At 48.3% G+C, this 25,895-nt stretch overlaps 13 protein-coding genes across 13 annotated transcripts; 6 read left to right on the top strand and 7 right to left on the bottom strand.

The window, feature by feature from the left end:
- Window positions 1-1,387: 1,387 nt before the first annotated feature.
- On the bottom strand, window positions 1,388-2,808 carry N7446_000554 (major facilitator superfamily transporter; the record flags this gene model as incomplete). The annotated part of the gene is made up of 2 exons (XM_058509321.1): window positions 1,388-1,975; window positions 2,024-2,808. 2 exons carry the CDS (start codon window positions 2,806-2,808, stop codon window positions 1,666-1,668), a joined length of 1,095 nt encoding a protein of 364 aa, XP_058378300.1. The 3' UTR covers window positions 1,388-1,665.
- A 5-nt stretch (window positions 2,809-2,813) lies between these two features.
- Window positions 2,814-3,632, bottom strand: N7446_000553 (MFS transporter; the record flags this gene model as incomplete). The annotated part of the gene is made up of 2 exons (XM_058509320.1): window positions 3,324-3,632; window positions 2,814-3,268 (listed from the first exon to the last, which is right to left on the bottom strand). Exons 1-2 carry the CDS (start codon window positions 3,553-3,555, stop codon window positions 2,814-2,816), a joined length of 687 nt encoding a protein of 228 aa, XP_058378299.1. The 5' UTR covers window positions 3,556-3,632.
- Window positions 3,633-4,128: 496 nt separating this feature from the next.
- On the top strand, window positions 4,129-4,683 carry N7446_000552 (Hsp20/alpha crystallin family protein; the record flags this gene model as incomplete). Its single annotated transcript, XM_058509319.1, has 1 exon — window positions 4,129-4,683. The coding sequence occupies one exon, from the start codon at window positions 4,129-4,131 to the stop codon at window positions 4,681-4,683; it is 555 nt and encodes a 184-aa protein (XP_058378298.1).
- Window positions 4,684-6,424: 1,741 nt separating this feature from the next.
- N7446_000551 (zinc-binding alcohol dehydrogenase family protein) lies at window positions 6,425-7,504 on the bottom strand (the record flags this gene model as incomplete). Its single annotated transcript, XM_058509318.1, has 1 exon — window positions 6,425-7,504. The coding sequence occupies one exon, from the start codon at window positions 7,502-7,504 to the stop codon at window positions 6,425-6,427; it is 1,080 nt and encodes a 359-aa protein (XP_058378297.1).
- Window positions 7,505-7,947: 443 nt separating this feature from the next.
- On the top strand, window positions 7,948-8,967 carry N7446_000550 (uncharacterized protein; the record flags this gene model as incomplete). Its single annotated transcript, XM_058509317.1, has 3 exons — window positions 7,948-7,985; window positions 8,043-8,272; window positions 8,339-8,967. 3 exons carry the CDS (start codon window positions 7,948-7,950, stop codon window positions 8,965-8,967), a joined length of 897 nt encoding a protein of 298 aa, XP_058378296.1.
- A 463-nt stretch (window positions 8,968-9,430) lies between these two features.
- On the top strand, window positions 9,431-11,143 carry N7446_000549 (MDR family MFS transporter; the record flags this gene model as incomplete). Its single annotated transcript, XM_058509316.1, has 2 exons — window positions 9,431-9,748; window positions 9,809-11,143. The coding sequence occupies 2 exons, from the start codon at window positions 9,431-9,433 to the stop codon at window positions 11,141-11,143; spliced, it is 1,653 nt and encodes a 550-aa protein (XP_058378295.1).
- Window positions 11,144-11,444: 301 nt separating this feature from the next.
- On the bottom strand, window positions 11,445-13,594 carry N7446_000548 (uncharacterized protein; the record flags this gene model as incomplete). Its single annotated transcript, XM_058509315.1, has 3 exons — window positions 11,445-12,494; window positions 12,541-13,478; window positions 13,528-13,594. 3 exons carry the CDS (start codon window positions 13,592-13,594, stop codon window positions 11,445-11,447), a joined length of 2,055 nt encoding a protein of 684 aa, XP_058378294.1.
- Window positions 13,595-13,894: 300 nt separating this feature from the next.
- N7446_000547 (uncharacterized protein) lies at window positions 13,895-14,559 on the bottom strand (the record flags this gene model as incomplete). Its single annotated transcript, XM_058509314.1, has 2 exons — window positions 13,895-14,095; window positions 14,155-14,559. The coding sequence occupies 2 exons, from the start codon at window positions 14,557-14,559 to the stop codon at window positions 13,895-13,897; spliced, it is 606 nt and encodes a 201-aa protein (XP_058378293.1).
- A 796-nt stretch (window positions 14,560-15,355) lies between these two features.
- N7446_000546 (alpha-hydroxy acid oxidase) lies at window positions 15,356-16,975 on the top strand (the record flags this gene model as incomplete). The annotated part of the gene is made up of 9 exons (XM_058509313.1): window positions 15,356-15,449; window positions 15,501-15,534; window positions 15,593-15,695; window positions 15,773-16,007; window positions 16,095-16,247; window positions 16,319-16,393; window positions 16,463-16,716; window positions 16,767-16,843; window positions 16,900-16,975. 9 exons carry the CDS (start codon window positions 15,356-15,358, stop codon window positions 16,973-16,975), a joined length of 1,101 nt encoding a protein of 366 aa, XP_058378292.1.
- Window positions 16,976-17,635: 660 nt separating this feature from the next.
- N7446_000545 (uncharacterized protein) lies at window positions 17,636-18,029 on the top strand (the record flags this gene model as incomplete). The annotated part of the gene is made up of 3 exons (XM_058509312.1): window positions 17,636-17,779; window positions 17,842-17,900; window positions 17,984-18,029. The coding sequence occupies 3 exons, from the start codon at window positions 17,636-17,638 to the stop codon at window positions 18,027-18,029; spliced, it is 249 nt and encodes an 82-aa protein (XP_058378291.1).
- A 321-nt stretch (window positions 18,030-18,350) lies between these two features.
- On the bottom strand, window positions 18,351-19,940 carry N7446_000544 (bZIP transcription factor; the record flags this gene model as incomplete). Its single annotated transcript, XM_058509311.1, has 3 exons — window positions 18,351-18,454; window positions 18,511-19,642; window positions 19,692-19,940. 3 exons carry the CDS (start codon window positions 19,938-19,940, stop codon window positions 18,351-18,353), a joined length of 1,485 nt encoding a protein of 494 aa, XP_058378290.1.
- Window positions 19,941-20,686: 746 nt separating this feature from the next.
- Window positions 20,687-22,302, top strand: N7446_000543 (cytochrome P450; the record flags this gene model as incomplete). Its single annotated transcript, XM_058509310.1, has 2 exons — window positions 20,687-21,091; window positions 21,145-22,302. 2 exons carry the CDS (start codon window positions 20,687-20,689, stop codon window positions 22,300-22,302), a joined length of 1,563 nt encoding a protein of 520 aa, XP_058378289.1.
- Window positions 22,303-23,021: 719 nt separating this feature from the next.
- Window positions 23,022-24,419, bottom strand: N7446_000542 (uncharacterized protein; the record flags this gene model as incomplete). Its single annotated transcript, XM_058509309.1, has 3 exons — window positions 23,022-24,219; window positions 24,275-24,314; window positions 24,365-24,419. 3 exons carry the CDS (start codon window positions 24,417-24,419, stop codon window positions 23,022-23,024), a joined length of 1,293 nt encoding a protein of 430 aa, XP_058378288.1.
- Window positions 24,420-25,895: the final 1,476 nt, after the last annotated feature.

Here is a 25,895-nt window from a genome sequence, read left to right as displayed (position 1 = left end):
TTCGTACTGTTTATATGTGATTTCGGGCATTAGTGGGATTATTCTTATCCCTCCCATTTGACGATATTCAATGCCTGTTGCACGACAGGATACGTAAGTTTCTTTTGCCAGGTTCTTTCACAAGTGGTTGATAAAGTCTACCATTCGGTGCCTTAGTCCCGGTGACAACTTACTGGAAGAAATTATATCTACATCATTGCCAAAGGAAAGCATTGCTGCTCATAACTGGCATGATGTACAGTATCGAATATGACTCATTTGTTTAAGGATTCTGCTGGCATTGTACTTGAATGTAGTCCGCGTGTCCCCATGGACATCTGTGGGATCATGGCAACACTGTCTTCGGACTTTTTTCGAGCTATTTGATACTAATACCAGGCAGAGACAAAGCCCAAGGGAGTTTGCACATGACCTTGATGCATTCATGCCGAAGCAAACAGTCATGAAAAGGCTCCCAAAGATTGCTTGCAATACGCAGGTCAGTTGCAGTAATGACAGGAATCCGTTCCATCCGGCCGAGCTTAAACCCAGTGGGGGAACTCCATACAAGTCCAGTTTGTCTAGGACAAGGAGGATAGGCTTATTCTTAAAGCAGTCGCTGTTACCAAGGAGTCGAAGAGCCTCATCGCTTCCAGCATCTGGTTCTGTTTTCACATCAGAAATCGATACCAGACACAGAATGCGACTTGACACATTAGTTGGCCGCGTTAACGGCAAGTTTGGCACCGTTGAATATACGCATATCGACTTCCTTCACAAATCAGTTAATATTGATGAGCTCATTACGCCGTATCCAATGATTGCATTCGTGTCTTCCACGCGTGACGGGATGAAAATGGTGGCTTATGAGGACATCGCGTCTCAGCAGAAACGTCATGGTGCTTTGTGTCTGTCTGAGTTTGCAGGTGCTGCACAGAGTCTGAATGGCAGCATAATATTTAAACCTTGGAGCTCGGACGAGCTGGCGAGTGCATATAGAGAAGCTGTCACCATGGATGATGGGAGCGCGCCTTTACGTTCGCCAAGCTCGACAAATACGTTTTCAAATACACCCGGTATGAGCGTTGATCTGGTCCAAGCTATGAGGTGGCAGCTAACCTCATTTCCAGTGCATTTTGGAGCCAGTCCTTCGTCACGGAGCTCACCCGAATGTCAGCCCGCTCCGCTGACAAGTTATAATTCACAAAACTGGCCGTGGGCAAAGCAAGCAGGGGCGATGCCGCTGTGTCTGAGACTACCGCGTGAACTTGTGTCGTTGCCTCAGGCCGCCGCGAAGCCGGTCGCTTGTGGCAACGGTTGGAGAATGATGCGCGGCCGTGCGACATTTGCTTCTCGTTCCTTATATAGAACAACTTTCCTCAATTCGGTAGGCAGGTGAACTGTGAACTGTGAACTGACATGTATTTCACTGTCGTGACCGCGTCTCTACTATTTCATTGAAGTCTATACCTACATTTGACCTACGAAATATACAGCTAAAACCTTTAGCTAAAAATGCAGCGGAAAGAAATCAAAAAATCTTGACTAGATGCCCAGAAAAAGTAGTAGCAATGACTACTGCTGCAAGCTGCCTACATTGGCTTGCTGCATTGAGCCAGGAAATATTCTGAGCATGAGTCAACCCTGAGCGAACTTGACCAGATGGATGCATCTTCAGGACTATAGTTAGATAGTCCCATATCCCGCTCCAGCCGCTGGCAGACACCGTTCTCGCTCATCATGATCACCCGGTCCTGCTTCCACTCCAGCAACAAATTTTCGGCCCTTAACCGCCACAAACACTGCCAATGTAGCACTGAAGAATGCTCCTGCAGCAGTAAGTGCAATGGTGATAGGAATCGGGTTGCCGTCAAGAGCGAACCGGGTAACGGCGTCCAGCTCTGACTGGATAAGGCAGAATATTCCTGAAACACACACCACAGTTCCATAGATTCTCCCGAATGAAGCGAAACCGAAAACTTTGGTAACATAGTCACTGCACGTGCGTTAGAAGGCAAGCTAGGGCATGGAACAGAGAACTTACGAGACAGAAGAATAATACAAAGGCCTGAAAATCACGAACATGACAACGGTAACGTAGGCTGACCAGAGGTAGGGCAGACAGTTGAAAACGCCAATGACAACAATCAAGACCGTTAGAAGGCAAAATAACACTGCCACACTTAGGGAGTTGAGCAAAACCCCAATAACCGGGGTTGAGGCAATACCTCCGATGGGCAAAGCAATGTCAAACAGGCGATTTATGGACGCCGAGACATCTTCGGAGCCCAACATGTATAGGTACTGTGCTCGTATAGTGGCGATGAAGTAGTTCATACGCAACATTAGAAGGGCAGTGAGCAATAAAATGAGAATGAACCAGAAACTGAGCATTTGTTTACGGGCTGGTGCACCGTGTAAAACACCCCATACGCCACTAACCCTCTGTCGTTCCTGAAGTGTTTTCATCCGTTCTTCCCTTTGGTGAGCATCACCAGCAATATTCTCAATTTCATGTAGGGTAGCCTTGCGGTAATCTGCGCGGGCGCTGCGTACCCTGAACAAGTCATCAGCGACGTGTATGTCTTCGTCGGATTCGTGGACATCACGGCTATCGTCCTTGGCTTTATCAATTTTACACTCCAACTCGGTGATGGTGTGATAGGAGTGCGGTGGCATGTAGATAAACTCAGCGGTAAGAATAAGAGCGGGAACAATTGTATAACTTAGGAAAAACTTCCTGATAGTAAAGTTCCCGTCAGTGGCGTCGTAGACCAAGCTATAGAGAAGAAATATAGCAGCGGATGCATCGAAAGCGCCGGTGACCATAGCAACTATAGCGCCCGAGTGCTTTGGGAACGCATGCGCGAGCTGGAAGCTGGGGACAAAGACGAAAGCCCCCCTAGCGCAAGGAATACATTCCCAAGAAGATATCCATCTAATCCGCGAAGTGCAAACGAACCGCTCATTAACAGAGAGCCAACTATCAGAGACAAGCAGGCTGAAACCCAACAGGCGCGTCGGCCGTACCGATCTAGAGCCCAGCCAGCCAGCAGAGACGAAACATTAGTGGTCACAGAAGCGACAATGAAGAAAAGATTTAAGCGTAGATCTTGTTCTGCGCAGATTGCTCCGCGGCCTGTTTGATCGTTGCCGACGCCGACTGTCACGTTCGACTCACAGAGACCGCTATATATTCCTTCAGCGATCAGCACGGGCTTCAAAGCAGCAAAGCCAAACACGATACCGGCGGATAGCCAGCACGCTACCGCTCCAGTTGCCACTTGAGCTAGATCAATATGGTTAGTGCTACCTTAAATAACAGTATACTTTCTGGAACATACCGCATCGTTTTGCAAATGGTACTTTGTATGCAGCGATATGAGGTTCTTCGGAAGTTGAATCAGCTGGAGCGAAATCCATGAAGCGCCACTCTTGATCCCCATTGCTTGCAGACGTCTGGAAGCCAGGCGTTGCGCTTTCACATATGCCTTCATTGGTCGAATATGGATTAGAGCTGTTAGAGCCTTCGAAGTCGAAGCCTTCTGCTTGGGTAACATGCTGAGCCAAGGACATCTTCCGTTTCTGTTACTTGTTAGATGGTTACGAGGAGAAGCTTTACGTTTCGAGAGTCACAGTAGGGTAAGTCTTGCGAAATACATATACGCGGGTGTACTTGTGGTGGCCGGCACATCGTCCAGTAAGCTGATTTAACCATCTAGCCAACAAATTCGTACCTAGTTAGCCGGTACTGATTTATACACAACATACTTCGGGCTACCACTAATATTACACTTCTAAATGCATTTACATGTGATGACCCAACGATTGACGTAGCATTCGGAAGGTGTATACGTCATCTGTTATGGTGCCGCCATCCGAGCGGGTTAGCGTATAAATGCCTAGGCTGGTCCAGGCTGCGGATGATGTCGTTCCAGGGATTTTTTGGGATTTTAATCACATGAATTGGCAAAGGTATTCCAGGAATATGGACCGATCCTTACGATCAAGCTCGCCACAACGTGGACGTCGCCAACCGTTATCGCTCGATACATTACATATTACATCATGGCCTGCAAGTAACACGGTATATAACGACGTGCTTTGCTGCAGTTGCTATGCAACTAATCCTTTCGATTTATCCTAACAATGTCGTCGAGAGACGTCAAGTGTATTTCACGTTTCTGTTTGCCTACCATCAGCTCCACACAGTGCGTCCGGCGAAAGCCACTTGACGCTCTTGTTCGTGCCTACAATTGCAGAAATGTGTCGTTGGTCCCCTCTCTGCCGAAAGGATCCCGCACTGGTGTGGGCAAACTTCTTGACGACTATGACCGCTTATTGACAAATCGCTCCGGATCCCGAGTTTGGGCATACTCTCCATCCTTTGACATGCGCGAAACAGACGATGCGTATTACCTTGAGGGAGAACTCCCTGGAGTTCAGCCTAGTGATATTGATATAGAATTCGAAGATTCACATCATGTCAATGTGAAAGGTCATAATTCGCGCGAGTCTTGCTCTAGTGAAGGCTCGTGGTGGGTGTGCGAGCGGTCGACTGGAGAATTTAGACGAACCTTTAATTTTCCAACCGCCATCGACCAGGAGAATACGCGCGCCCAGTTGAAAGACGGCATTCTTTCTATAACCATACCTAAATCTGGTTCAGGCCCAATCACCAAGAAAGTTCATATCGATACTTAAAATTGCCTGGACAAGCAATGTGTAATATGCGAGCACGTGTGTGGACTCAAGTGTGTACTCAGGGAGCCAAATGACGATAATGTACCAAGTTCAAACTGAGCAGTTTTACCAAATTATGCTAGGAAAACCAAGAATTACGCGCCACTAATACGAGAACCACCCAAAAAAAGAAGCGTATAAGGAAGCCAATAGCTTATAAAGTTGGCATGTCAGTGCTGGAGGCTATGGAGGTAGTATTAGGTCTAGGAATAGCCGATGAAGTAGGCCTAGGTGGTGATGGCGGTTCATCCCCGACGCCGAATCCTGCCAATGAGAGGAGGCTATAGCGATACAGTCTTTGTAAAACGCCTAGACATAAGAGATATAGGTGCCCAGGGAGGTCTGAATAGCTTCATTTTTAATTATATAGCGTTGTGGTGCAAACTTTTGCAATTCAATGGTAGCATTTTTGGTGGGGTGGCCAGCTCGGTAGGGGAAATAGGTTAGTAGACAAGGTGGTGAGGTAGAGATATAAAAGTTTGAAGAGCTACTTTCTGATCGGCCGTAGAGGTGCAGGAAATGTACCCGAGATAGTTTATATGTATAGCTATTTTCTAATATACGGGATTATGTATGGAATACGAGTATTATTAATAGCACTATAGGCAAAAATCGGATATGGCCACTAGCCCTAAGAGACCCGACTGCCATAGAGCTAACAAGTAACTTCTTGGTTATAACGTTATACTCGAATGTTCATCACGAGTTATCATCCCAGCCGACGTTCAACTTTAATCTCGCTTCTACCTAGGTATGATGTGTACTATTCTTACTTAAGCAATGAGACTATCCATGGATCAGTCAAAGCATCCATCGGGTAATCTGTCTGCCCAATAAATCAAATATTCCAGCACGTTGTAGTTTATCGCATTTACTATGGTCCTTTGGGATACGCAGCTCATTTGCTGATAAGGTTAACTAGTTAACTAACTAGTGTTACACACCTTCACAGTCAGGTGTAGACTACGAAAGAACCTATCATCAAGGCCCGTCTACAGAAATCTCTACTCCGTTTCCCCCTCAGAGACCTCGGAAGTTCATGATTAATAATCAAGCTGCGGGAATAAACACCCCTCCTTACCGTTGGTTAAATGCAGAAATTCCATAGGCTACTTCAATTGTGGTTACTATCCCGGGCACGGCACAATAACTGCGCCGCGGCTTGCTCCACAATAACTGCTTCCGAGATGCGTAGGACATCTAGAACTTTCGATATACGAGACATAATTGACGCTTTTGAAATCTACCGATAGGTCTCCAATGCGGCAGCGTTTCGCGTGATCTTCTCGCTGAAATCAGTCGAGATTAGATACCTTGACATTACCAAAACGCAGGCGGTGATGTAAAGCAATAGTCTATTTGCAGGTTCAGTCTCTCTTGACAGTTCCTCAATTTTCTCAATCGATCCTGCCAATTGGTTCCCTCAGTGCTAGTATACAGGCATCTCACGGTCTGACAAATTCTTCAATTCTGAAGCCTCAACTTTATTTGTTGTATTTCAGAGGAAGATTGCGTAATTCCTTCGGGTTTGGCAAGTATACGTCGTGGCGGTAATAGCCCGAAAGTCGATCAGTGTTCCTATGCCTTTGGTAATTGACCTGATCGACCCACGCACAGTCAAGCTCTATTATAGTTGTGGTACTAAGTTTCTCTGACTCGATTTTGATTCGTCTCACTTTGTATAATACAACGCTATACTAAGCTAAGCTGGAAAAGGCACTACTAGCTTGCCCCCGGCTACAGCGCCTGCTCGTAGTTTGTTCAATCCATCGAAAATACCCTCAAACCCTTCCTTTTGCTTGACAGTAGGAATCGGTTTCAAGACATGTGTGATTGTTGGAAGGACCTTGTAAAAGCGGACAAGAGCTTCGCGGTCGGCTGGCCTGGCCTCGAACTTTGGGCCAACTGGTGGTAGCCACTGAAAAGGGTGACCAAACACCGTATACGCCATTACCAGGTCGTACGCCACGCCAGGAACGCTTGACTTGCCATTGGGCAATAGCGTTATCACCGTACCACCATTATTTCTTAGTACTTCTGCACATACAGAAGTTGATTTCCCTTCGGAGAAACAATCGACGGCCTTCGAGATCTTAGGATACGCCTTGACAACATCTGCTGCGACGGTTGCCGAGTTGTAGTCAAACACTGCAGAGGCGCCGTACGCCTTGACAAGATCGAATGAACGCGGCGAGGCCGTAGTAACAACTCTATACCCTGCTGCCTTTGCAAGCTGGATGTGAAACAGTCCAGCGCTAGTGGCTCCAGCATAGATGAAGATCGCCTCATCTCCAAGGGCTGCATCATCACCTTGGATGAAGGGGAGGCCATGACGGACATTGAGGGTCAACATGGCAGTCACGGCTGAGACGCCGTAAGTGGTGGCGTCCGTGTCGCTCATTTCATCAGGAATCCTCCAAGCCAAATCCGAGTCGACAACCAAGTACTCGGCAAAAGCGCCCTTGTTGGGAAAAAGGCCGCCGTGCACAGCGCCCGCGACGCGATCGCCGGGTTTCCATCCTGACTTGACAGCGCTGCCGACCTGTTGGACCACACCGGCATAGTCGCAGCCTATAATTGAGTGAGGAGGAGAAATGAAATCCAGGTGCTTGAAATCCGTCGGATTCAACGCGACCGCCTTGACTTTGACGAGAATATCGTCTGGCGAGATTGTAGGAATGGGAATATCCTTGACCTGTCCTCCTTGGCCACCGACTGATTTGCTACAGACGAGGTTGACAAACCTGGTGACAATGTTGCGATTGGAAATAAGAGCCTTCATGATGTGCCGGTGCGCAACGAAGAAATAAAAGGATACGCTGAAGAGTAGCAGGTTCTTGTACTTATAGAAAAGGTCAACTCGACATGCTTTCGGTTGCGAGAGGGGCAAATGCCGGAAAACTTTAAGAATGCCGTCTGTGATCTGCGGTGGGAATGGAGCAACTATCTTGCCGACTTGTAAAAGTTAGTGTGGAGTCGCTACGGAATGGTTAAATAACTCAACCGAATATGACGGACGCAGAGGATCTCGGGAGATCCGTGGTGGGCCGGAGTCGAGGCAAATCGGCTGGGTGGCTGATAGTAAGTTAAAGTGTTTAATAATCAGCCCGTCTTGTTCCCATATCCTAGATTATACCTGGAGGTCCTCGTGCTTGATACTAGTCAAAATATATAAGCAGGCGCTGTACGGTTAATGCTTCATAATTGGCCTCGTTTCACCTCAATATGTCGGACTCAAAGCAAAGGTCAATCCTGATCACCGGGTGCGCTGAGATCATTCACTCCCTCCATACTCCCTGACCTAACCATCCACTCGCTAGATGTTCCCAAGGGGGTGCCGGTAACGCCCTAGCCCTGCAGTTTGCCTCTAAGGGCTTCCGCGTCTTTGCGACCGCCAGATCGCTGAAGACTTTGGCCAACCTACAGGAAAAGAATATTGAGACTCTCACTCTCGATGTCACCGACGCGAGAAGTATCGAGACTCTAGCGACAGAAATTTCTCGTCGTACAGGAGGTTCCTTGGACATACTTTTCAACAATGCGGGCACTCGTAGGTTATCTCCAGATTAATCGACTGCAGGGTTTTGCACCGGAATTAACGCTGCTCGCACCCTAGTTTACGAAGCACCCGCTGTTGAGGCAGATCCCGCCCGCGTGCGTGCACTCTTCAACACGAACGTTTTTGGCCTCATGGAAGTGACTACTGCCTTCACCCCTCTCCTGCTCGCCGGAGTGACTGCAGACTTTTCGCCAATAATAGTTAATGTCGCCTCTGTCCTAGCGCGCGTCCCGAATCCATTCGCTTCCGCTTACAACGCTAGCAAAGCGGCTGTGGCATCCTACTCGGACACTCTTCGACTCGAGTTGCAGCCGCTTGGCCTCAAAGTCAAAACCTTGTACATGGGAGAGGTATCGACCCCATTGATGGCGGCGGACAATGTCAATTTTGGGCCGGAGAGTATTTACCGCGTGGTGGAGGATTCTGTAAAGGCACGAACAGCTACTCACCTTGCAAAGACGATGGGGCCGGCCCAGTTCGCCCGTGAAGTTGTAGACGAAGTTATCAGTGGGAAGAGTGCCTCGATTTGGAAAGGTTCTAATGCCTTCTTGGTTTGGTTTTTGAACGCTGTGGGACCAAGGAATGTATTTGATAGTACCTTGTTGAAGGGGGCTGGGCTGGACAAGGAAGAGGCCAGGTCGAGTATTTTCAAGCTTGGCCAAGCAAAGGCCAAGAAGAACGCGTGAGGAAAGGGTTAAAGTAGCCAGATATAACTAGCTAGTCTCACAAGCCTAAGTGCTGTTGACGTATTCAGCATCCGTATAGTAATGAAATGTTTGGTGTTTGCCTTTCCCACCTTGACCTTGTACTAATACCTAATTGTAATAAAAAGTAAACTAAGCGTAGTTTTGTAAATAATTATGTAGATGCTCGAATATTTATCCCGTTGTAGGTTATATAGTCCTTATAAAGGTAGGCCCATGGGTGCTAACTAAAAATATGTCAGCCTCCCTTAGAAAGTAGCTGCGGACCAATGATGCACCTTGAGCCATCATGACTCACCTTGATTCAATTGCGCTAAGCCCAAACCGGTTTAGCTTTATTTGGGGGTGGGGATCAACTATATGGTTCACTCAGTATATAATGTTGTCGTCTCCATTGTTGATGTCTTTCAATTCAACCATATAGCCCTCTTAAAAACCAGACCAAATGGCTGAGAAAGATCCCATCGAGGGTCTACGCCTCCCCGAGGAAAACAGCCTGTCGACTGGCAACAGCGACTCTGGCGCAGACGATGCGAGCGCCTACGAGCTGACCGGAATTCCACTATTCCTGGTCATCACTGGACTTGGTCTTTCTATTTTCCTCATGTCACTGGATTCTTCAATTATTGCCACTGCTATACCTCGGATCACGTCACAATTCAAAAGCACCGGTGATATTGGCTGGTATGGAAGTGCATACTCCTTTGCGATGTGCGCTTTGCAGCCTATCGCAGGTAAACTGTTTGCAAATTTTGCAATGAAGGTGAGATATTCCCAATCTTCTAATTCTAATTGGAGATGGAAAGCTCATTAACAGTATTAGGGCATGTTCCTCGGATGTCTTGCCGTCTTCGAGCTCGGCTCATTGCTCTGTGCCCTTGCTGTCAATAGTCCTATGTTCATAATCGGGCGCGCTATAGCCGGAATTGGGGCAGCAGGTTGCTTTACAGGAGCCTTCTGTATTGTCGCGGTTTCCATCCCGCTGGTCAAGCGACCCTTCTATATTGGAATCCTTCAGTCAACCTTCGGCATTGCCACCATAATTGGACCCGTGTTAGGTGGTACATTCACAGAGCATGTGACGTGGCGGTGGTGCTTCTGGATCAATCTCCCCATCGGTGCTGTCACTATCTTGTCACTGGTTTTCTTTTTCAAACCACCTCCGCACAACTCAACGAAAGCTCCGTCTGTTCTTAGTAGACTGGAAAACTTGGACTTTCTCGGCGCTTTCCTTTTCGCTCCCGCCATCATCATGATCTTTTTGGCTCTTCAATGGGGAGGGACCGAACACGCTTGGAAGAGTGCCACCATCATTGGCCTCTTCATTGGAGGTGTGGGTCTTGGTGTTGTCTTTGCTTTCTGGCAAATACGACGGGGTGACAATGCCATGATTCCGCCGCGTCTGATCACTGAGCGTACGATGTTCTTCTCCTGTTTCAGCGAGTTCTTCGCCATGGGTGCTGTTTACATTTCGATCTACTACCTTCCAGAATGGTTCCAGGTCATCAAAGGAGCCTCGCCCACGAAATCCGGAGTTATGTACCTCCCTTTAGCGCTGTCGGATGTCCTCTCTGCAACCCTGACAGGTGCCTCACTCAAGTATCTTGGATACCCAAATCCCTACATGCTCCTTGGAACGGGCCTGATGAGCATAGCAACGGGACTCTTCTCTACCTTCTCTCAAAGCACTCCCCACCAGCAGTGGATCCCATTCCAAGTTCTCCAAGGCATTGGTGTGGGGATGACTCTCTCAATGCCCTATGTTGCGACACAAACAGTCCTCAAGCCAGAAGATATTCCTGTCGGCACTTCATTATTGCAATGCTTCCAATTCTTCGGCGCTTCCGTGAACCTCGCCATTGCTGAGGCTATCTTTGAGAACAAACTTGTCTCGCGACTGGACAGTTGGGGATTTGAGGGCCATGAGATAGAGAAAATTCTCAGTGCAGGCTCCGCCGAAGCGAGGAGCGTGGTTTCCGCAGAGCATATTCCAGGCGTCTTGCATGCATACAACTACGCGATCACCCGAACGTTCTACGTCGCAACCAGTGTTGCTGCCGTTGCATTGCTCCTCTCTCTCGGGATTCGCTGGAGGAGTGTCAAGCCGAAACCCCAGCCTGATGTCTCTGATGAGGAGGCCAGATCTTCAATTCAATAGGCTCCAGCAGCACTGACTAGTTCAAGCAAAACATGGAAGACGGAGCATTCTCGAATGTGAACCCTGGGGGTATCACAAATAATCACGACTTTCTTCGGGATTTGCTATATTAATATTTTCAGAATAATGATACATAGCCAGCGAAATTTCAATATGTGAAATGAAAGCGTTCTCCATTGCATACTCTGTATCTTTCTATATGAGTAAGTATTTGTAAAACATTGTTTTGTTGCCGTAAATAATTATCGAATGTAACGTTAGAGATATATACATAGTCAAGAAAAGTAAATCGCTAGTAAAATCAACAAAATAAGGGCCATATCTGTCCTTCCTTCACAGTATCAACCCATGATGGCATTAAATCACCTCGATTGGCAGTAAGGTGCTCATCTTGCCTGCGCCATACTTCAGAAATGATGTTTCTAGCGCTTGCAAAGGCAGCAAATCCGCAAACAGAACTTGCTCTGTCCAACAAGCTTGTTATAGCCTCTCGTCTTGACGATGACATGGCCTCGCATCCTGCAATGAACAGTGGCCATGCCGTCCCCGGACCAGTGGGATTATCTGGTGCAATGGCCGCACTGCATGAATCCAACGCAGCAATGACATTGTCAACATGACCTTGAAGAGCAGCTGGATGGGTTTGTCTGATCCTTCGGTAGAAGAAGATCACCAGGGCTGCATTCAATGCTTCCACCATATGACTGTGCGGTTTGGAGTCGGCATGAAGTTCCAAGACTCCACCCCTCGTGCGACCCAGACTGAAAGAGCAGATCATGTTTTCCAAGCGCATGCTGCGTCGCTGTAGAGCGTCCCATGCTTCGAAGTTGACATTCTTGCCTGACTCACGTGCTGTGCGGAATGTCTCTAACACATTCGCGAGTCTGGTAGTCTGTGATACCAGGCTAAGCCATGTTTCCGGGATACCATAGATCTGTTTGTATAATGTCTCAGGGTAGCTTCGTGAATCTTGGAGATGAATGTCGTGAAGTCCAGAGGTTTTATCTTTCGGTTCATCGATGTTAAGATCATTATCTGAGTTTTGTGTTTCAAGGCGAAGGAAGTCATCGAGGCGGGGGTTTGGTTCCTTGGTAATCGTTGTATCGGAGGGCCGTGTAGCGCTTGACCGATGTGATTTGAATCGAGAGCCAAGAGCTTCGAGGGAGGAGGAGGATATATTGTAGTCATGTAGAACGAAAGTGCTTTCGCCGACGATTCGTAGCCAAGTATAGACATGATGTAGAAGTCGGGCCTTCTTTGATATTCGTGTCTTTGATAGCCCCCGAAGCCGTAATAACCGCTCTGCATCAATCATGAAACATCGAGCATGCTGTTGCTGACCGGACATTATCTAAACGAGTTAGTGCTATTCAGAGAGTCTCGAAAAGGTTACTCACTGTGAACTGAATAAGAATACAGGCAGCCATTAGCTGATCTTTGTATTTTGCCTTTTTTAGACCGTGAGTTTCAGACTGTAGCGAGATTTGCATATGGTCCTTGGCTTGTTGGTACGCCTGATTGGCAACCGGCCACCAATACTCGGGTGGTTTGGTCGATATTGTCGAGGGATTGAGAACAAGATGGATGGCCGAGCATGCAAGTAAGCCATACAAGTTCGCAAGCCTAGCATGGCTAATTTTCTCCGTCCCGAGGAAGGTTGAGTCACCATAAGTGACTACAGCCGCTGGAACATTCAGAATCTTCCAAGGTGATTTCTGCAGACATGGGATTGCCATTATTTGTGGGATGACAATATCTTGGAAGTGTTTCAAAAGACACGGGGTATCATTCAAAGCATCAATATCCATTGGTATGGGATCTGCTGGTGTCTGCTGGGGTGTGAACATCCGGAGCAGCTCGTCATTCATGGTCGAGTCCGCTGGGAGCAATCCCATTTCTTGGCTTATATCGAAAGTTAGATCATTTGATATAGTCGATGCACCATTCATAGCAAATCTGTTCTGATCTGGACTGAAGCTCAACAGATCAGACCAGTGGAGGAAGTCATCGATATGGGATAGGGAATCTAGGATTGAGGAAGGACTGGGACCTTGTATGTCTTCTGACACCACGGTATCAATTTGGTCAGCCACAATCCCAGATGATACTTCAGACTCAACCTGGTTAGGTTCGACTTCATGTAATTCTTGCAGTGGCTGTGGTTTTTCTGGCGTAGTAGAGAAGTCGAGGACCGCAAAAGGTCCGATCACAATATCACCATCAAGTGAACGTTCCGGGTCTCTGAGTCTCGAGTCGACCTCGGCCAAAGACGCATCAATAGATCCAGATATTAGATCAGATCCGAGAGCAGCGCTCATAGACAGTCTGGATTGTTCTATAGCATGAATTAATATCAGACGATAATCCTTGATCGGACGATTTACCTGTGTATAGATGCCGCCTAGTACCCCGACGAGGTCCCTCAGCCTCCTCGCTACTATCAGTGCGCATCCAAAGCACTTGATCGGAGAATCCCTCGCATGTCACTCCGAGGGCCCGACAGGTCCGACAAACGGGCCGTTTCTGGTCACATTTGACATGCCGGCGCCTGCATGTGCTGCAACCTCCGAGCACATGCGACCGATGAGGACGTTGTCTCTTTGTAACCATGACGAAAATAGATATATTGCAATAGATGTCATTTCCGCATATTGATAGAAAACATGGAGATGGGCCAACCCCGCAAAGCTCGGAAACGCCTTCCTAACTGGTGAATTGCTATCTTATCTTACCGCCAAGAAACCAATTGCCTCATCCTTCACTGTCGTCGGAATCTCCTCCTGCAATGAGAGACCGCCGGGTGTCCATCCAAGTACTTGAGAGGCACGTTGTGAGTGCTGCTGTGCATTGGTACCCCACAACACGTTCGCGTGACCGATAATTCATTGCCCTCGTTCGGGCTCGGGCTTTGAATGATGGTGGAATCTGCCTGTATGCGACCTCCGCGATGAGCTGCGAGATTTCATTTTAGCATTAATTTTGATATGTAAACCAAGGTGTTGAAGACATACCAGTCTGCCACTTCCGACAAAATACAAGCCCTCCTTGTTCCACATCTTGCCGTTGCCATTTTCGCCCATGACGGCGTTCTCAACTAGTTTTAAGAACACATCACTCACATCGGAGATGGTAAGGACTGCTCCAGGTACTCCCTCCTTGCTGACTTGAACCGCTGCCCAAATTTGGATGGCCACCGGAGCAAGCTCGGGAATTTGAACAGTGCGTTGCTTGAGGATACCTCTTCCTTGGCCGTAGATGATAGGTGGGAATGTCAAGTTGGGAATGAAGTCGTCAACAACCTGCCTGGATGAGTTTAGGTGGATGATCTCGCAGACCTCATCGGCGCCATCGACATCACTAAACACCTGGTCAGATGCCTCGCTGAAGCGACCGTTGACGATGTCTGAAATTGACATTACGCTCGCTCCAGATATCTGGATCCAGTATCCTACTAATTGTCAGTGACCATCATCTACCAGGTTCTCTGCTGGCTTAATCTCACCAGGCTTCGACACTGCTCACTTAGCTAGGCCACGTGTGATGCCTTGATACTTCTGATATGACTCGAACTTGCAGCGTCTTTGTACATTAGTAATGCTCGATGTTGTTACCGGGGATGGCTTACGAACAACTATATCCGTCTGGCTAGCCTCCTCGAGAAACGAGGAGCCAAGATACCCAAGACGATGCGGACATCTGGATAAGCCTGTGTAAGGGTAGTGGCTTTGGATACATCTCGCATCGAAACCCGACACTCATATTCGGGATGTGTCGTCCTAAGGAGATGCGAGACATCACCACCGATGTAGCCCGAGGCGCCAGTACTATAAAAAAGCAATTAGCAGAGCGACTCAAACAAATATCGGACCACCTACAGAAAAATGCGCGCCATATCATATGATTTCAAACCAAAGTTCCTTTCGGACAACAGCTTTCTAAAAGTCGTGTGCGACTAGAAATCCTCAATGTTACATTCTCTCGACCAGGCAGGCGGTTCCGACGATCGCCCGTGGGGAAATCCAAGATAGGAAACCAACATTCAATCTATAGCAAAAGGGCAGTTAATGGTGCATAGCTGTATTTGGTAAAAAAAAAAAAGGAGTCTCGCCTTGAGGTTAGCTTGGGTTGCTGCGAATCTTATTTGAGTCGTGCTGCCGTCGTCTCTTTCTATCTCCAAGTTCAGTTCGTCCACACCCTACACCCAGCGCAACAATGGCGCACCGTGGAGAGTCTTTTCACAAAGATGTGTGCTGCATTGCTGATCTGAAGAGATTAGGGAGTAGTCGGCTGGCTCCGATGGTTAGAGGTGAGTGACTACGACGATTGTGATTGCTACAGACAACGCTGACTCCGATAGACTATTACAATGAAGGAGCTATGGATTTGATCACGTATGGAAACTTACAAGCGAACTACCAGTCTCCATTCCTAACATTTCTTCCCATATAGTCTCAACGAGAATGAAACCGCCTATGATCGATACAAGATCCGCCCCCGAATCCTAAAAAATGTTGACAAAATCGACACCAGCACAGAGATTCTTGGTAGCAAGGTGCGTCCGCTTTCCTCACGAATTGACCAATGCAATCCAACCTCGATCACGATCACATCTGACAATTCATTCACCAGGTCTCCCTCCCATTCGGCTTCAGTCCCGCCGCATCAATGAAACTAGCCCACTCAGACGGTGAACTCGCAACCTCACGTGCAGCGGCGAAATACGGCCTCGTCATGGGTCTATCCTCGTACTCAAATTATCCTCTCGAAGATGTTGCCGCGCAGGGAACGGGTAATCCATATGTGATGCAGATGTGCGTGCTCCGGGATCGGTCACTTACGATTCAGCTTTTGGAGCGGGCTGAGAGTATGTTTTTCTGCTGAGGCTGACCTTTAACGGTCAACCTCAATCATGTCTCGTTGTATATTGGACTGACATGGTTTGGTATTGCAGAGGCTGGATACAAGGCACTCTTTCTGTCAGTTGATGTACCCGTTTTGGGAAAACGGTTGAATGAATACCGCCATGAGTATCGCATTCCGGAAGATATGTCTTGGCCGAATATTCTGAGTCACGGCGGCGATACTTCTGACCGCACTGATTATGGTATGTTTGATTGCGACGGATGAAGAGGTGTATGTGTCATATGTGCAGGACAGATAATTGACGTTTAGTAGATCCCAGTCTGGACTGGGAAAGCACGATTCCTTGGTTGAGACAGCATACTTCTCTGAAGATCTGGCTCAAGGGTGGTATGTTCACTCCTTCTTCTCCTTTCTCTGTGTTCAGATGGATGATCCACTAACGCTTTGCTATGACAGTAACCTCTCCCGAAGACGTAGAGCTAGCTATCAAATATAGTGTCGACGGAATTGTCGTCTCAAACCACGGAGGCCGCCAGCTAGATGGCATGCCTTCGACATTGGACGCCCTTCGTGCCTGTGCGCCGGTAGCAAAAGACCGGATCCCGATTGCAGTTGATGGTGGAATCCGTCGAGGTTCGGATATCTTCAAAGCTCTAGCTCTGGGAGCGGACTTCTGTTTTATGGGAAGGATCCCCTGCTGGGGTTTGGCTGTACGATTTCCCCTGTTTTGGTGGTATTGATCATAACTAAACTTTGACAGTATAACGGACAAGAAGGAGTTGAACTGGCGATCCGAATTCTGCGCCAGGAGTTGCGTATCACCATGGCACTGGCCGGGTAAGTGGAATGCTCGTATGATGATTTTTGAATTTTTCTTTACTGATCGGAAGCAGGTGCCGAACGATCGGCGAGATTCAAAAATGTTATCTTTCAGTTTTGCAGCCAGATGGTGTCCTCTCGAAGCTGTAAGAAGACAAGGAGAAGCGACACATATTTTATCTACGTATATATGCACAAATCAAACAGCCTTGGTATTAATGCATACAATCTTTTATGCCAACATTTGAACCACTGTGATCTCCTCGTTACATCGTCGATACAAGTGTTTTGCCAAGACTCTTGGCAGCCCACCCTCGCGCGGCAGGGCTGAAGAACTTAGGGCTGAGCCAGTTTCATGATGCTTGAAGATGGATGGACTAGGGTGCGTGAATGAGGCTGTGCGTTCTGCTTCTGTATGCAAAAAGTCCTGGTTAATAAATATAGAACATCAACAAGTCTAAAGTGGACTACGTATGTGTGCAAAGCCTCACTGCGTTGTTCATAGCTCGGCCGCAGTCAGCAGGCAGCATCATTCTGATTAGTCCACTGAAACTAGTGTACGAGCATAGCGCATACGTACAGCGCTGGAGTGTAGGCATGTGTGACAAAGTCCCATGCATACGGGTCCCGAATGAGTGTCGGGCGCTAATTGTACCGTAGTTGTTTCATTGTATTTTAGGAGCTGATCCTCCACATTCTTAAAGTACATATAGTCTCCTTCTCTCCTGTTTTTGACTTTTTCCTGGCTCATATTACCTGTCGCATACACTCGTCTCAAATTATACTACAACTCTACGACACTCTGTCACCATGTTCAACTTCAACCTCTTCAAGTCTACTCAGATCAACGATCAGACCCCTACTGAGGGTACCTGGAACCCCAACACCGTCACCATGCAGCCCATCAGCCCCGCTGCCCCTTCAAGCAACCAGGCCGTTGTTTCTGAGCAGCCCGTATGTGCAATATCTTTTCTGATACAGTTCCAAAAACCAAAATTAACACTTGTCGCATCTAGACTAGCCAAGAGCAAATGCAGCTGCGTGGAGGTGGCGCCGGTGGTTGTTGCTGCGGAATGTAAGATATTTATCACACCCGGTTATACCGTCTATCGAAGTCGCATCTCGAGGGGGTAAAAATGAAACTAACGCGTTAAATAGTTGCGCCGGTCTTGCCTGCTGCGAGTGCATGGAAATTTGCTGTTAAACAGTTCACGATTTGACGGCTTCTATCTCGATTTGATCTACTATACGTGACCAACGATACCGACATGCGCATACTGAGAACATGATGAGGTTGCTGGGATCATGATCAGATGTAATGTGACGTGTTGGGGGTCTTTGTGGGTTTTGTTGTTGCTTTTCTTTTTTGTTGCCTTTTTACACCGCTTTTCCGAATTTACACTATACCCAGAACAATGCCAGTGATGGAGTTCAACTCTCTAATTTCTTGGCATTCAATAATGCTTTGATCAATGCGGCGGCGTGATATAGTTGCAGGTTATACGCTGTTCTCCGTACGCCTTTGCTAGCTGAAGGGGCGTCGGTATATGGCGGCTCGCAATGCAGCGTCAACATCCCACACTCGGAAGCCTGGAGCGCGACCAAGGATTCGTAGGTTGGCCAGGAGGACTGGTGATGTGTGAGTATATCTTGACGAAAGAAAAAGAATATAGATGGTGACTCACGATTGAAGAAACACTCCATGTCCAGCATGTAAGGAGACGGACTTGACACTGATGTGGCCCGGTCAACTGAAACCTCTTCGGGAGAAGTGTATAAACTCGACACAGACCGATCTGGCGAGAACCCATGCAAATGCCCAACCAGAGCAGCGGGTACTTCTAACCTCAGCGCTGATCCATCAAGCGCAAGACCCCGGTGCTCCAGATAACCCTGTATATCATGGCAATCAAACCACTCACCATCCAGATCCAACGAACGGATCCTCTCTTCCCTATCCATCTCCACCTTCCCGTGGCCCAGTCCTGCAACCCCGGGCTCCCGGTCCCCACTCCAATCCTCATCCCAATCCTGAATCCCACCACGCTGCAGAATCCTCACCATCCTCCGCAGAATCTTGCCAGGTCTTCGACTATTCTCCGGGTAAATGGGCATTCCATCTCTCCCCTTACGGGGGAAATGCTTTCCTGCTCCGCCGAGCGTGTAGAAAGGGAGCTTGGTAGTTTCCAGCGTACTTCCAATCTCAGACTGCAGCGTGCGCCGGAAACTACGTCTTATACCCGGCATGTCCTGGATGCAAGGTACCAGTCCGAAGACGCGACCCAATAGTGCTGGGTCAGTGCGAGCATCTGTGAGCCAGCGGTAGGTATGCTCGAGACAGAATCTGTGCAGGCGTCGCGAGAGATTGGATTCTTGGTGGCTGTATGTGTATATTGTTGTTACCGGGAGGATACGGTTAATTAATGGAGAGGGGGATCTGGCGCGGTTGGAGTATGAAGGGTAGTCCTTCTTTTGGGGATGTGCCACCGTGTCGTTTGACGCATGTGAGACTTGGTATCCGAAGATATCCCTCGATGATCTGCCGGCTTGCTCAATCTCTTCATCTGGAGTAGAACGGGTGTTTTGGATTTCTGCTAGGACCAATTCCCGTGCGCGAGCCAGATAGTTGATACCCGGCTTTGCCGTGAGTGCGCCGCCTTGGTGACCAGCTGCATTTTGATCGGCGGCGCTGAGTAGATCAGACACGTTCTTCAAGGTCCGTTCTAGCCCATCGACGCGAGATTTGAGAGACTGGATAGTTGACTCCTTTCTTAATCTGTATGTGCGCTGGGCACGCCGGATCTGTAGACGACGTTCCTGTTGGAGTCAGCGAGGTGGACCTTAAAGAGATTATATCGCAACCTACCTCAATGGCAGCTGCATCCTTGACCGTCTCCAGTCTTGGCCGACCTCGTTTCCGAGCGGGACGATCCGGAGCTGCCGATTCCCTGTTGATGGCTAGTTGGTCGGCCATCTCCGGTGCTTTAGGGGCTCGCTTGTTCCGCGGCCTTAGATTGCGCTCCGGTTCATGTTTAATTTCGGGGTCTAGTTCCCGTCTGGGGAGATCCTGTGGCCGCTCAGGGGACAAGTCCAGGTAGGATCTCGATGAGAGCATGTCTGATAGCATGTCCGAGGAATTCTCATGTTTCTGCATCGGGTTGAGCTGAGATGGTCAGAGTTAGAAAGTTGACAAGTAATCAAAGAACTCCTCATCCTGTGATTTTTTGATCACTCATCACCTCGGCAGTGGCCAAGCCGCAACTACACTAATGCAAACATCGACAGGGGTGGCCCGCATGATATGACATCGCCCCATGACTTCATCTATACTTCTTTGCAGAACAAATGTAAAGTTATTCTGAAGTTATTCTGATTTGTGCACAGTGTACGGAGTATATGCAGTCTGTGAATTCCGAATTCCGCTTCGTGTTTTCACACCCCACAGACCTCCCCTTGGGTGCGACCGAGGCCAAAGGGCGTAACCCACCGACTGTGGCGCGAACATCAAGATTATTTTATGGGTACGAACTCCAGATCTCTGTGGATACAAAGACTTGCAACCTGGCGGTGTCTCCGAAGGTGAAACCTGTGGACTCCGAGATCTTTTCTGTCTTGGACTCACCAAGTAAGGGGTCCGAGATCGATCGGCTCAGCGACAGAAATCAGTGCGAACTCCGACCGCTCATCGACTCTGACCTCCGTTGTGCATTTCATTGGCTCCCGACATTGACGATCTTGACTGAATCTTACTGTGTTCCGGATGTGTCCCCACTCTGCCTGTAATGCTGCATTCATCCATATAACCCACCTCATGCCCTTGCAAAACCTCGGGTCTCTCCTTGAACAAAATCACACACCAATATGGCCCTGACGTTCATCGTGGGTTTTGCGGCCGCGGCCGTCGTGCTGCAGGTTATCCGTATGGTGATCAACTCATGGCAGCACTCGCGCAATGCCAAAAAGCTGGGCTGTGGCAGTCTGCCCGTGTATCCTTGCAAGGATCCTTTTGGAATCGACACTCTGAAGCAGTCTCTGGCAGCAGCCAAGGAAAACACCGTGCCAGACTTGGCTGAGAAGCGCTTTGAAGTTATGGCCGAGCAGGAGAACCGCTTCGTCACTACCTTTATGATCCGCAATCTCGGTCGTGATGGCATTTTTACTATCGACCCCAAAAATATCCAGGCCGTGCTAGCAACACAATTCAAGGAGTTCGAACTCGGTGATTCTCGTCGGAGAGCTTTGCACCCTTTGCTCGGCACTGGTATTGTAAGTCACATGATAACTTCTTCCCGCTCGGTGTGGGTACTAACCGAATGTAGTTCACTGCCGATGGTGAGGATTGGTCTCGTTCCCGAGGTCTGCTACGACCTCAGTTCACCCGGGAGCAAATCAGTCAGTTGGATTTGGAGGAAGAACATGTGCAAAAGGCCATGCAGGCGCTGCCTGTCGCAGCTAACGGCTGGACAGCTCCCACCGACATTCAGACTATCTTCTTCCGCCTCACTATCGATTCTGCCACAGAGTTCCTGTTCGGTGAAAGTGTAGAGAGCCAACTTGGTGCCCTGAACGGCTTGAACAGACCCGAGGATTCTTTCGCCGGCCACTTTGACTACTCGCAATTCATCTGCGCGCAGCGCGGCCGCTTTGAGAAACTTCCCTTCCTCGCTGAGACCAAGCAAAGCAAGATTTCAGACAAGCAAGTCCAAGCCTTTGTTGACAAGGTTGTTGCAACCGCTCTGCGAGCTGCCGACAATGAAAAGAAGGACACCGAAAAGGGAAAGACCCCCTATGTGTTCCTCGACGCCCTTCTGGAAGTAACCCGGGACCCAATCGAGCTACGCTCCCAACTCCTGAACATCCTCCTGGCTGGCCGCGATACTACTGCCTCCCTCCTCAGCTGGACCACCCTCCTACTTGCCCGCAACCCCGAAGTTTTCGCCAAGCTTCGTGAAACCATCATCTCCACGTTTGGCACCTACTCTAACCCGCAAAACGTCACATTTGCTGCCCTCAAGTCTTGCCAGTACCTGCAGTATGTCATGAACGAGGTCCTCCGTCTCTACCCCGTAGTCCCATTCAACCGCCGCAGTGCTACCCGCGATACTACCATCCCTCGCGGTGGTGGTCCTGACGGCCAAGACCCCGTCTACGTTCGCAAGGGCCAGTCCGTTATCTATACCACCCATGTCATGCAACGCCGTAAGGATCTCTGGGGCCCCGATGCCCGCGAATTCAAGCCTGATCGCTGGGCCAACCGCAAGGCCGGCTGGGAATACATCCCCTTCAACGGTGGCCCTCGCATCTGCATTGGTCAACAGTTCGCTCTTACCGAGGCTGGCTATGTCATTGTTCGACTTTTGCAGCGCTTCGATCAGATCGAGGATGTGAACCCCGACCAGCAGATTCGTTACGGCTTGACTTTGACCAGCTCGCCTGCTGATCTGGTCACTGTCCGCATGCACGAGGCGGCTGAGTAAATGCTCTATCAATGAAGTTTTTTTTGCCTTTCTACTTGATGGAGACCATTTGAGTTGTTTACATCCCCTTCCTTCTACGGTCCCTAGCCGCCCTGGCTAGGTCACTTGGACGTGCGCATCATATTTGACCGGCATATTTATCTGCATCAGTCTGTTTTAGACTGCAATTTACGGTTTGGGCCACGTAGCCCATAATGATAACAAGAATGAATTATTTGTTATGAATCAAGATACATGTATTTTGCTTCCATTCTGCCATATCGTCTGGCTAATCGGGAATCTCATCTATCTAAATGGAACAACAACTGAGGTCGATCTATTAGCATAATAGCACATCGACGTAGACTCAATTATAATGCTACAAAAGGGGGTCATAAATGTGTATACAGTACCATAAAGTAATGCACAGTCTCGACACGATAGCCTCGGAGCAAGTGTACTGTTTCATGCGTTGTTTTTCCCCTGCTTTTGCCTTCCTTTTCCCACAACTTTTTACCCATTTTCAAGAGTGTCTGGTTGTAGTGGTTTGAAACTGGTAGGTTGATCATGTCGACTATATAAAGGTAGAGGTGTGAAAGGACTTATGGTCCAAGACTGTTGACGACAGATATTTGTGTAAGACATTTATGCGTGTAGTAACAATACAGTATAAGGCCCTAAAGCATTGTAGAAAAGTACATGAATACCGACAGACACCTTGACCAATACCTCATATAGTGCTACACTCCCAATTTTTGAAGCTGTGAGCACGAACCATACTCGTTAAGCATCTGTCCAACCACAACGAATTGACCGATTGTTGGAGCGGTTATCACGCACAAAAGTAGAATCAGAAGGAAAAAGAGACCAAAATCCAAATAGAAATACTTCTCTTCTCGTGGGTCGGCCAAGTTCAGTCCACGAAGTTTTGCCAGGGCAGGATTATCGATGGTGGTGCGAATGATCCAGTCCGCGAACATTGGGTTGGTGACATTAACCATTCTCAAGACAGTGGATCCCAAGATCCAAACCCTTTGGGCCACAGTGCTTGAGCCAGCCTTAAAATGCGAGAGTGCACCGATAGCTACCAGGGGCAAAGATGAAATGAACATGGCTGGAGTAGAGACCTGGGGTGGAAGCAATCTTGTGAACCTGACTTTGAAGTTGTAACAGGTTGGACAGACGATGATGAGTCGAGATTTGGCTTCTTCATCCTGCGATGAAAGTGATTCGCTGGATGATGGAGCAACAGCGTCAGAAATACCATTGCCGGTTGCGCGTATTGGATAGGAAAAGTTCCTAGGTCTCCTTTCCATTGGACCGTCCGGTTCGATTTCGCCAGGGCGATACAACTTTCCCACTTCAAACTCCCACAGGTACCCTTGGCGACGTTGGCATAAGCCCGAGAAAACGAACATGTTGTTTACTGAAAGTGGCTCGCTTTTGAGGGTTGCAACAACGCCAGCGAAAATACCTCCGCGGTGACTTGCTTCATCCATCAGTTCAGTATGAACAAGGTAGATTGATGGGTAACTGTGGGTGACTATATTGCCGAGCAGATTGACGGTCGACATGATCAAATACGGTATAACAGTAAATCCAAATGCAGCGTACCCATATGTGTCCACTTGATTACCGCGAGACTGGTATATAGTGACCGACGCATAGACTATTTGAATTAGTGCAATCAACGGCGGCCCAAAGCTATATATCGACGATATATTTTGTGGATCTTGGCCATTGAAGCGAAGTCGTTCTGCGATCGAGAGAGGCTCTACGACGGCGGTCGATGGAACATAAGCCAATTCGTAACCAGGAGGAAGGTCACAAGTTCCGGAGATTGTGTAGCGTGGGGGCACGACATGGAATGGGGTACCTTCCTGTACAAGCCACGGAGGGTTGCAGACATTGAATTCAAACAAGCCGGTATATGCCTCCCTAGACGAACAATGTGAGCAGAAATACTTAGTTTAAGATGACCGCTTCAGCTCACAGCTTCTTGATCTCTTCCTCAAAGTTGTTTTTATTCCGGGCTACTCAATCTTAGCAAGAAACTCCGGTGAATAAAATGACCAAAACATACCGATTTTCACGTATGGGAACGGGTAGAGTTCGTTCACATCGGATGACATAGGCATTATCGATAATGAGCGCACAGACTGCGAAGGTATCGGATTCCATTCTCGGGATCGCACAACCATGCATAATGCTCTAGATTGAAGCGCCCGCTTGAGAGGATCTTTGTGTAGAGCTCCCCTCCTAATGATGGCCAGCACTCCCCGGCTAGCGCCCATGCAGGGGAAAAGAATGGCTAAGATCATATTCACTGTGGTGATGACCGCTGGCTCTCCGGGAAAATTGATGACTGTCGCCGCATGGGCTACGTAGTTGCCCAGGAAAAAGGACACGATATCAGTCCATGAGGTTGGTGTACAAATAACATTATTGGAATAAGTTACACCATCTGGGACAGTGATGGTATTGTTCCGTTTTGGAAGGACGGCCGCTAATGATTCACTGACTAGGGCGAAAGAAACAGGGGACATGAGCCCAATTCGAGTCATGAAGTTCATTATACAGATGTGGCAGCCACCGGTGATCTTCAATTTAAGCCAATTTTGTTATTTTTGCAATCTTTCGACAAGAAGATGCATAATAATATGGCGTGGAATGCTTTGAAGAAGGCACGAGGAATACTAGAGTGTAATTTGGCTAGGTGCTTGAAAACCTGACGCTTGGAACTAACAACAGCGAGCTGTAAGCCCTAATTATTCGATTCTTGCGTGTTCTATTTTAAGTATCCTACCTATGTACCTGGGCAAAAGAGGCACACGATTTGGTCGACTCTAAGCCCCGCTAAACCGCAGGGGTCATCGTGCATAGCCCAACGACGATCCCACCAAATGTAAATCAATCATTTCTCGTCCCCCCATCGCTTAGACAGCTTCTTTTACTGAAAGTATCCTACAATCAATATTGTCATCCACCATCCCACGCCGTACATCAAAGGAGTTATTTTCAATCGGATGATACGGAAGAGGTGGTCGGATACTCTTATTTCAATGCAAGACTTCTGAGATTGCAGTCCGTGTAAGCCTCCGTCTTGTTGATCTGAGCCTCGAATTTGATGTGCTTCCCACAAGTCTCTTTTTGTAACTGCCCTTCCTGCATACTGTAAAAATGCGAGTTACGCGCCCGGGGCCGCCGGCGCTACCTATGCACGTGTGGGGCAATGGGAGTAGCGGACCAATGGCAAGCCTTATATTGGACAATTGTATGAGGTTCAGGGCCACACTGCCAGCGATTTGATCTTTGTGTGGTCATTTATGAGTACATATGTCAGGATAGTCTACCTACGGGCTCAGGAATCAGGTCCTTATATCCCATACTTGGTTCTCTGTGTAGAGGATCACCTATCATCTCTCGCTCTGACCTCGTCCTATCAGCGTCGCTTTGACAGCGGCATTGCTAGCACTTATACTTATGGCGCCCCATGCGGAGCCATCTCCGCCTTCCTCTTCCCTCTGGATATTTGCGCCCTTCTCTTGAAGTAGCGAGACGATGGCCTCTTGTTCCTGAGGGTTAGCCTCTGATCGCACCTCCTCTGTAGCCAA

Source organism: Penicillium canescens (genome assembly GCF_028828765.1).
Source record: "Penicillium canescens strain IBT 15451 chromosome Unknown utg000001l_segment0_segment0, whole genome shotgun sequence".
Lineage (NCBI taxonomy): Eukaryota > Fungi > Ascomycota > Eurotiomycetes > Eurotiales > Aspergillaceae > Penicillium > Penicillium canescens.
This window is presented reverse-complemented; position numbering and strand designations above follow the sequence as displayed.